Below are 10,680 nucleotides of genomic sequence, written 5' to 3' on the forward strand. Positions count from 1 at the left end.
TCTCCACATCCCCTCCCCCATAACTGTTTTCTCTATCCCTCCTTGTCTCAGATGTAATCCTGTCATCTCACACACCCATACACCATGCAACTGCCCATAAAATCAGTATATATGATGTGGAGAGACAGATAGAGATTAGATTGAATTAGTTTGAGATATTTCACGAGCATTATTTTCTGGATTGTTGTGTGCATCAGTGCACTACTCACCTGTTAGGTGTAGGTGAATAGCTGGCTGTCCACATATTTGTTTCTTATTTTCATCCATTAATATCTTTTGAAGCTGCTTTGTAAAAATACTTCCTTAGAAGAAATGTTTTTTATTGTCCAACTGAGTTGCTGCTTTGAGGATGTGTTGGTAGTAAAGAAACACTGTTACCTTGGTTGGAGAGTCATCAACAAGTGTTGAAGACTCTACAGGCATGTTCCAGGGAAAAGTGTGGGACCCAAAATGTTCAGAAATGTAAAATTGTGCCCTTCAAAGAATGAAAAATTTTGTATTGTGTGACTACAATATCAATATGGCACGATTGAAGTATGTCAAGTCATTCAAATACCTGTGTGTAACAATCAGTAGGGATCTGAAATGGAATGTTCATACATGCTTATCATTTTATGTGAAGCTGGGGACATGTTTTAGTTCATTATTAGGACACTAGTAAAATGCAGTGTACAAAAGAAGTTACTTACAAAACACTTGTGCAGGCCATCCTAGAATGTTGCTGAAGCATATGAGACCTATATAAAATAGAACTAATGGGGGATATTGAATGTACACAAAGAAAGGCAACGTGAATAGTCACAGGTTTGTTTGTCTCATGGGAGAGTGGCATGGAGACGCTGGGGGAGGGGGGGATTGAATTGGCCTATGCTTGAAGATAGGTGCAAATAATGCAAATTATCATGAGGAAGCCTACTACTTACAAAGTTTCAAGAACCAGCTGTAAGTGAGCAACCTAGGAATATAAACCTCCTAGGTATTGCTCTCTCAGGAATCGTGGGGTCAAGGTTAGACTAATTACAAGGTACACACAGACATTTATGCAGCGATTCTGCCATGCACTTCATGGTGGTTTGCAGAGGTTTGATGTAGGTGTAGAATCCATATTTGTACATAATATTTCAATGGCACAGTTGGTAATCTTCATCAGATATGCGGAGTGATAGTCTAAGGCAGGTCTACTGCTCAACTCTACTTGTGCCACAGTCATTGACACAAGGACAGTTAGAGCAATAATGTGCAACTTACAAAATGTCATTGATGCAGTTAACAGAGATTGTTATATGTAGGAATCAATTGTCACGTGGGGTGGAAAATTATACTCGTAGCTCACCACAGTGACAAAGCAAGGAATGATATCTCTTCATTAGAAGTCAGACTGCATAAATTAAAAAAGGCCATACTGACTCTTTTGCTTCTTTCGAGAGTCGTGTAGCTAAGGTATCATGACTAATTCACAGTGGCTGGACATGGCAGTTCACGGTTAATGACATCTTTTGTCGGGTATTAAATACCTTGGATAACAAGTATTCAAGAAGATAGGCTTCTGTTGCATGACAATACTGCCACATACAGAGCACTGCCCAAGGAGCTATTTTCAGTTTTGTGGTTCATATTGGATAAGACAGATTAGTACTTTCTTCTTCATAGCCTCTCAGAATCAACAATTAAGTCACATTTCACACAAAAAACATATAGTAATAGTGTTAATCACACATCTGCCATGAGGTTTTTCCTCTAGTTTCTCAAAGCACAAGTGTGTATTGGAGGAGAGTATGCTGATGGCATTTAGAGTGTTCATTGCCAGGCTCGATCAAGTATTTTTACTCCTCTGTAACAAATGTAAACAGGCAGAGATGTGAAAGTAAGTTTGTTAGAATTCTTGTAATTGATTTTGTGACTGAATTTCTTCATTTTTGTTGAAATATCAGATATTTGTATTAACAGACAGCCTGTTTTTATGTTAATTAAATAAAAGTCTTTTCCACAGGAGCTGAAAGTATTAGAGTCTGGTTTGCAGGCAATGAAGTGGCATCTGCAGCTGACAGTGGACTTCACGGCATATCACCAAGACCATTAAAGAAACTATCTTTCAAGACTACAGCAAGGAAGTCTCTAGCTGTTCGCTGTGAATCTGTTTCTCTTACTCCACCTGACAGCCCCACAACTCGGAAAACAAAGTAGAAGTGAAAATGCCCACTAAATATAATTTTATATCTTGACTCGTCAACAGTGTGCTTGTATATGTGTGTATGCGTGTTTTAAAGGACTGGTTCTTTTGCACTAAGTGATGACCGAGAGTTATTTAGGAATGTCGACTGTCTTGACACAAACTTTAAATGAAAACGCAGAAGGTACACAGAAAGCATCAGCATTCTTATTTACTAGGTGCTATTTAGTCTGTTGTTTCTCAGGGATGTCAATAATGACTGCTGCCTCTTGTGTTGAGGATTTAAGTAAGTTTCTGGACACACTGTTAATAATAACTTGGTGCATTTGTGTTATTGTACCAGCAAGAAAGTGCTTGATCTTTCCATACTGGATATCATTGGAATCTACTGAAACTTTCTCACACATTGCCAGAAGCTCAGTGAGTTGAACTGTTTACTTACCACGCAATGAAAGATACAAAAGTTGGTTGCTCATCACTTGTGATTAGTATTTGTCATTAACAGGTGTTATTTAAAGCTCTACAGATAAACAAACACTTGGAAGAAGAAAGAGCACATTATCAAAATGGGAGTATCAAAGGTGATCATATCCATCCCAGTAGTTGACATAAAACTTAACTCTTTGTCAGATTCTTCAAAACATTAAGTGTCTTACATAGGAAACATATATTGTAAATTACTTTACCTACAGACGAGAGTTCCAATCTCCTGTGTAGCAAGCAGCAAGAGTGTCAGATAGTATTTTTTAACATTTTCTGCATGTACTTTTAAAGAGAGAATGTAATTTTCTTTGACTTAACTTTACAAAGAACTTCATTAATTCAGATTGTATTCATGAATTTTCTGTGGCTGTATCAATAATTCTTCTTTCTCTTTTAGATTTTACTTGACAAGCACTTATGTAGAAAAAGCAGCTAAGCACAACTACTTCTAAATGTATATTTTTTTGATTATTGGTGATAAAACAGCTTAAAACTCTGTAGATATTGAAACAATGAAGAAGATCAATAGAGATATATAATAACTGTAGAGTGACCCACAACTACTAACAGCACTGCATAGTAACACCAGTAAAATAACATCACTAACACTTTATAATTATCTGGAGACACAGTATGCAGTTTGATCGCTAAAGCATGACAGACATTAACTCATAATGCCTTGTGACTGAAGGAGTTCAAATAATTTTGAGCATTATTAAGGTGCCATTTCACTGCTAATGGTTAATATTTCACATCCAGGAATCTTTTCTGTGGGAAAAGAGCGAAAGAAATGAATAAGAAATAATTAAGATGAGGAATACACATCCCCACAACAAAGTTAATGAGAATATTGGATAGATGCTGAAGGTCACAAACCATAATGAGAAATGGACATGCAGCGTGACTGACTTGGCAGTTCCAAGTTGTATCAGTTCCTCATTACAATTATCATTTACTTTCAAATTTTGGCGATAGTAAAGGAGATTAATGTTTTTCTTTTCAGTAAAAGTTGACAGAATGTACTACAATTCTCATATATATAAAAGGGAAAAGATATTATTGTAGAATATGGTGCTATTTGGGAACATCTAAACACTGTATTTACAATTTTTGAGAACTGTGTTGGCAACTGTGGGCTACAGATATAACAGTAATAAATAACTTTACTTGTAGATTGTTCCTGAAGCTCATAATAGCAACACAAGTAAGTATGTGGTGATTATCTGAGTGGTACTGTTCACAAACTCATCCAGTGCACCACAAGAACACTTTCCTTCTGTGGCCAACAATGAGGAACATGTCAGGAGGAATACATTTGTCATTGTCAGCTGTACAAGAAATATTCTTCTGTCATCTGCTCATTTCACAGTAGTGTGAAAGATAACTTTGTTTGCCATGATTCCTGCAACTTGGACCTTGCAAAATGTTATTGTCAACTGCTAATCATCAACTTTTAATTGTAGTTAGAACTTTAGCCTTGAAATTTTTCTGGCTGTAGTGATAAAAAAATCCTTGCAGCATTTAATGAAACTGTGAGTGCTTTATGCATTTCTCTAGATATGGCTCTTTCCTTAAAGACACTAAAAACTCACTGCCTGCCACTTTTGGTTCTGAATTGAGTCATCTACAAACATTATGAACTTCACAGCAAAGCATCCCATGTCGTGGAGACAGGCTGGTAGTAACAACGCTAACAGTGCATGTGTTTCATATCATTTGTGTAATAACTTTCAGAGTCATAATTCTTCTGTGACTTGTACATTAGATTACCCTTCAACCAAGCCACCACTGTTTTTTTTTAGTCCTTGTTGCACACTTTGCTTTTATATGATATGTATACATCGCCATCTCCTTTCTTTTAAACAGTTTTCTGATATTTGTGCATTATGTAGTCAAATCATTGTTGTGGTGGCGTGAAAAATATGTTAGTCTACGAATTCTGTGACACACTGTGGACAACTGGGGTGAGCCTATCAGCAGTCCTTTACTTTTGTCTTGCATGCATCCTTATTAAATTTATAATTCACAACAGCAAAACCTACATTGCTCAGTAGTTCAGCAGCCATTTTTTCCCTGTAGATGCTCAATTAATTTGTCACCATCTTCAAAGGCTATAATCAAAAGAAAAATAAAAGTACTGTTGTAATGGAAAATATTCACATTGTTTTCATATGGCCTTAAAGTTGACATTTAAAACAGTAGCATGTTGGTTATGTTCAGAAATGTGTTTATCATGTTAAACTGCCAATAATACTGAATTCTGTCCAGATTTCTTTTGTAGATGGAAGTTTGTGGGGGTATTGCATATGCTTCATAGTCTTCCTTTGATCACAATCCTCAATTCACATAACAGCACTTGTGTAAATGTGAAGTGCTATTATTAAATTCTTTTTGATGAATTAGATATGAAAATATTCTTACTTTCCCCATCACCCTCTTCATATCATGAGCATACATCATTATGACAGTTCAGCAGTCATTAACCAAATCTGGGTAAAGCATCTTTATTATATAGTGACATTACCTGAATGTCAGTACTGCTTTGTTGAGGTCCTTGTACAGTTATTTCACGTAGTTACTTATCAACTGTAGCTTAGTGCACGTTGGAAAGGATGGTATAAAGATATAAGCCATGATGCTTATTATGATATAAGAAGAATGTAGTGTTGTTTGCATATGTCCTTCACAAAAAAAACCAGACAATTTAATAACTAAGAATGCTGTGATTTACCCTTCTCCTTGCACGAAAAATAAAATCAAAAGGGATATATCTACCTCAGCAACGACCTCTGTTCAGCAGTCATTAACCAAATCTGGGTAAAGCATCTTTATTATATAGTTACATTACCTGAATGTCAGTACTGCTTTGTTGAGGTCCTTGTACAGTTATTTCATGTAGTTACTTATCAACTGTAGCTTCTTGCATGTTTTGTGCACAGAATACATTGACCTGTGAACTTCGTGTCACTTACAAAATCTACTGAAAGTGACAACTACGTAAAAATATTTTTTCCATTATAATTTGTGTGATTTGAAACTACCTTTTTATTCAGTTTTTGCATTAAAAGTGCACTTTTTATCATGAAATTTCATTTTACAAATCGTACTTAGCAAAAGTATATTACAAACTGCACAGGGACAACCATGGCACTTTTCACCCATATTTAGGTCCTCATATCTTGGAATTTAACAACAGATGTACTATAGGTGTTCAGTTCTTTCATTCTGAAATACAGTCACATACCTCTGAATTCAGTTCACGTGTGAATTTAGTGTCTGTGGACTTCATGCTTTAGCAATGCTTCTGCATTGTTATATTTAGCATTGTGTTATGAAGATTATACAGTACACATCAGAACTGAGATGTTACTTGTTTATAAGTTTCAAACATTCAACAGTGCTATTGCCATCCTAGCTTCTGACCAGCATTGAGTCTTTATTTTTAAAAGTTAAGAACTCATTCTGCCTAATTTTCTTTTAAGGAATATACTTTTGGTTTTCATTAGTCAAGTTGTATTTAAAAACTAATCGAAGATGTAGGCTGCAAAATTGCTGTACTCTAACAGATATATAAATTTTTATTGTTCTACAAGCTTGTGGAATTAGTTTTGACTATACATTGTCTATATTTTATGTCTGCTGTATACCAAGGGCTGAGCCATAGGATACACTGTGATCTTTGTGTTGTTAACAAAAATTCCAATTGAGTTTTGTTGTTGAACATGTGTTTCTTACAAGTAAAAATAAGTAGAGATTGGGCTGGGCTGAGAATGAGTATCTCTTCTCATACCTAGCTTCGATGAGAACTCTTCGTACTATCATATTTTTTTTATTAACTATATCCAGTGGGTGAAAGTATTGCTTTCTGTCTAAGATGAAGTGCACTTAAATTTCATTAAGTTCTGGTGACTGACAGCGAGTGATTGTAACTGAATGTGACACGCCAATTGACGTGCATTGAAAATATTTAAAATCATAAACTTTTGTATACTCTCCCTCCTGTATACTGTATTATTTGCAAATTATATACTCTGAAGGTAATTTGCATGATCTCACTTGCCCCTTTTTTTGCTTATATTATGCTTCTTAATATTGTTAAAGGGTTGTTGTATTATACATTCCATGAAACTTACGTGCATACTTTAACAGACTTGCTTTGAATATTATTATTCTAACAAGTTAATTAGAATAATACAAAATAAGAAAGACTTTGAGTGATTAACTAAAAAAATATCTGTATCACTCATCCAAAAAATGAACCAATGAATGACAAATAGTGATGCAACTTCATGTCACAGTACTACTCAGTAACTATGTGAACTCCACTTGTCGCCCAATGACAGAGCTATTTGAACCATTGTCCTTATAACATAAAGTTATGGTTATGTGATATTCTTTCTGAAAATGTGATCAGTAATGTGCACTACAGTTAAAATTGCTTTTAGTAAGGTAAAACTAAATTTGTATTATTTATACATTTAGCATATATATATAACACGGTGTAATCAAACAGTATTCATATGTTATTTATTTATGTAGTAACATTTATTTGGTTTTATTTATTCCTGTATTTATTTATTTATTTGTTCAGTTCATATATTTGTATATATTGACAAACAATTAAGCAGTAATGTTATTTGTGGTCTGTGACTTGCACCATTATGTTATGTGTGTATAAAATAAACATTTATAGTTCATATGTTTTTGTTTGTTATGACAAACTATTTACGTATTTTTGACAGTGTTGCTGCATTCCATAAATTAACACTCTGTTAATATAACATATAATAGTCTTATTTAAACTTCGTTGGTGCTGTCATTCTCTGCTGTTTTCCATATTGTCCTCTTTTTCACTGTTATATGAATATGTACTTAATTGTGTAGTGTAAATAATAATCTTTTTGGAAGACTTCATGATGTAGGTGTTTATGTATATATTTAGCAATTGAACTACAGTCTCAAAACCTGTGAATATTTAAAGTAAAATTATGTTACTGTGTTTGACTGTGACACATGTGTGATATAAAAATTGTAACTGCTGTTATCCTGCCTCTGTTTTCTTTCCATTTGAAGGTTTTATGAAAGAGTTTTTTATTGACAAAATACAGTTGGGTTTCCTGACGTACTTATGTGACAACAAGTAATATTGAAGATATTTCATTTAAAGTATAAAAGGAAATAAGAGAATTTTTTGAAATTCCTTAATTATAAATCACAGTACAAGTTCATTTCAAATTTTATAATAAAATTTACATCATATTTCTTAACATACATTAGAAGTGTGAGTCTGTAGACCAGTTTCAGCACTGATGCTTTTTTCTATTAATAGTAGCTGTTCTATTGAGCAGGTACTGTTAAGACACTTCTATGCAATAACAGAGACAAAACATGATTTTTATCAGTGAAGTTGAATGCCAGGTTAAAGTTTCTCTAGTGGATAAATAGCTTCGAAATAAAAAAAAATCATCATTGTTAATGTTTGGAGCCATACAATTTTGCCAGTATAAATTTTTAAACAACAGAATTCGTGTGATGGATGCTTTTTTGTGGACATTTATACAAAATATTATTTTGTCAGTTTACTGATTTTGAAAACAACGATGAGCCTTTATAAGATTGTTGAATATTTTCTGTATTATAGTGTTTAAGAAAAGTTAATTATTGGGAAGTATTCACATTAAGCTAGATATAAGTACAAATAACGCCATTAATGGAAAGAGATACAGTAATCTAGTACAGTACAGGAAAACATTAAGCTTGTGATCAGACAAAATAAGTGTAAATGGCATTTTAAAATAAGGTGCCATGAATGTCTTTCATTTGCTGTCTGACTGCATTGCAAGTAATGTTCTTATTTTACACAGTAAATTATGGCTATGTTTCATAATAATAAAGTAGTTTCATTTACAAGTGAGTTTCTAATATTATAGTTCATTGACTGTGATGAAATCATAATGAGGCGTATCAAATCCTTACATGTAGTGACCTTCTTGCGCACAATCAGTTACTGTACTTAAGATCTTTGTCACTGTGCTTTTATATCCTTCTGTTATTTATAGAATGTACATATAAACTACACACTTTGTAAATAGCTACATTTAATGTATGATAAAGTCCATTAAATGTACATATTTAAATAAACAATTGATTTTACTGCCTTGACAAACACTTTCTAATTTAATATCTAGTGGAAATAATATAAATAGAATATGGGAAGCTCTGTGAGTTATTAATTTACTATTTAGGAAGGGCCAAAGAGGAATATCTGTTGCAAGAAGTTCAGCTAAGCAGTGTAGATGAATTGAATAAATAATTGGGCAGTATAATGTGTTTGTGTTTGATGGGTATGGAATAAAAAGAAGAATGTGAAATTGTGGTCAACCACATCTTATGTCATCATTAAGTAGAAACTAAGAGGGTGTGGGATTAACAAAAAAAAATTCACTCAATTATGATCTTTGCAGGGGCACATTAACATAATCATGGATTTATAATTACTGTAAACTCCATAGCTGGCAACTCCATACTGGTTCAAAAATGTGTGTTGCTTATTTAAAAAAAAAAAATCTGATTTTGTAGAGTAGAGGAACACCAGTTTGGTATTGTATAATATGATCATCAGGAACTGTGTCTTCTCCTCACTGTATGAAGTCTGGTGATAAAAATTGCTAATGGAACATATTTGTTGTTTGCGTGTTTATAGCTAGACAAATTCATCAAGTAAGTAATGATATGAGAGCTTTAAATAAGCTATACTCATTTCTACAATTTTCTTTTTTCAAACACTTGTTAGTTTCATTTTCAAGTCTGGTTTGCCTGCATCCATAGTCTGTAATTAATGTAATTGTTTCACTATTCCTGCTGGGCCACATTTCTGGTTTCCTGCAAGTCATGAATCTGTGTGTTCTCATAGTTTTAATACTTTTTTCACATTTTTCACTTTTTTTAAACCTAGTAAATTTCCCATTTTTTGTAATAGACCATAACACTTGAGTATTAAGTGAAGTACAGGAGCTGGACTATATCTCAGAATCACTGCCAACTTTTTAATATCCTTGAAATAACTCTCAACAATATATTCATCATCATGTTATATAGTGTCATCCTATCCCAAAACTTCTCCACTTTTGTAGACCAGACATACAAACAAATGAAGTGGTCACCTTAGGGAACAAGCATGGCTGTGTTCCATGGGAGAGGCCCTTCACAAGTTTCAGAAGCTGTACTCTTGGCCTGATACAGATTCATTGATTATATTTTTGTGGGTTGGAGTCTTTGTGAACATCTCCCTGATGTCCTTCAACAGCTAAACTCGTGTTTTCAATTTCAGTTAACCTGGCCCATCCCCAAATCAAAACTCATTTACTGGATGCTTACTTTCATATCACTGAGGCTCACACCCAAACTTCATTCCAAATGAAACCAACCAACAAGGAGTAATATCTCCACTTTATCAATTGCCACCCCATTCTATGTCCAATGCTGTCTTCCCTATAGCCTACAGGCTTGGTAATCTAACCGGCCGTAACACCAAATCCCTCCGCACCTACACCAGTAATGTTCCCTAGACTTCTTACATCTTTTGTACTGTGTTTGAAAACAAATCTCCTGTGCTGTCTGCTCACTTAATGGAGTTTTCTGTTTATAAAAAAGAAATGATACTATTTCTTGTCATTCAATTGTAGCAGATGATGCCCTATTTTCATGAACTGAGAAAAACCATTCAACAGAGCTACTTTGACAGTAACCATGTTTATTAATTTTTTGAAGCTGTGTGATAGAAATGATTAATTTTTAACTATGCTGACTTGATTAACATGTTATTTTAAATTGCAGGCAACTGCAGCAATATTTCCACATTTTGAACGAAATGTTCCACACTGGCTACAAAATACTTTTACTGAAAGTCATGACCAGTTTCGCGTCAATTGAAGACGTATCCTAAGGTGATCTGTACAAAAATTAAAAAGAAAAATTTTTAGACAGAATTAGTAACAAAGATTTGAAGAACTGATGGTTATTCAAAA

General features: G+C 33.9%; 1 protein-coding gene across 1 annotated transcript in view; it reads left to right on the plus strand.

Annotated features, from left to right (window-relative positions):
* LOC126164502 (probable Rho GTPase-activating protein CG5521) overlaps positions 1-5,225 on the plus strand; it is a 289,412-nt gene extending 284,187 nt beyond the window's left edge. Inside the window, exon 40 of the mRNA XM_049920250.1 lies at positions 1,991-5,225. Coding sequence (XP_049776207.1) covers positions 1,991-2,184 — 194 coding nt within the window. The 3' untranslated portion in view covers positions 2,185-5,225. The remainder of the gene's footprint in view (positions 1-1,990) is intronic.
* Positions 5,226-10,680: the final 5,455 nt, after the last annotated feature.

This window comes from Schistocerca cancellata, chromosome 1 (genome assembly GCF_023864275.1).
Source record: "Schistocerca cancellata isolate TAMUIC-IGC-003103 chromosome 1, iqSchCanc2.1, whole genome shotgun sequence".
Classification (NCBI taxonomy): domain Eukaryota; kingdom Metazoa; phylum Arthropoda; class Insecta; order Orthoptera; family Acrididae; genus Schistocerca; species Schistocerca cancellata.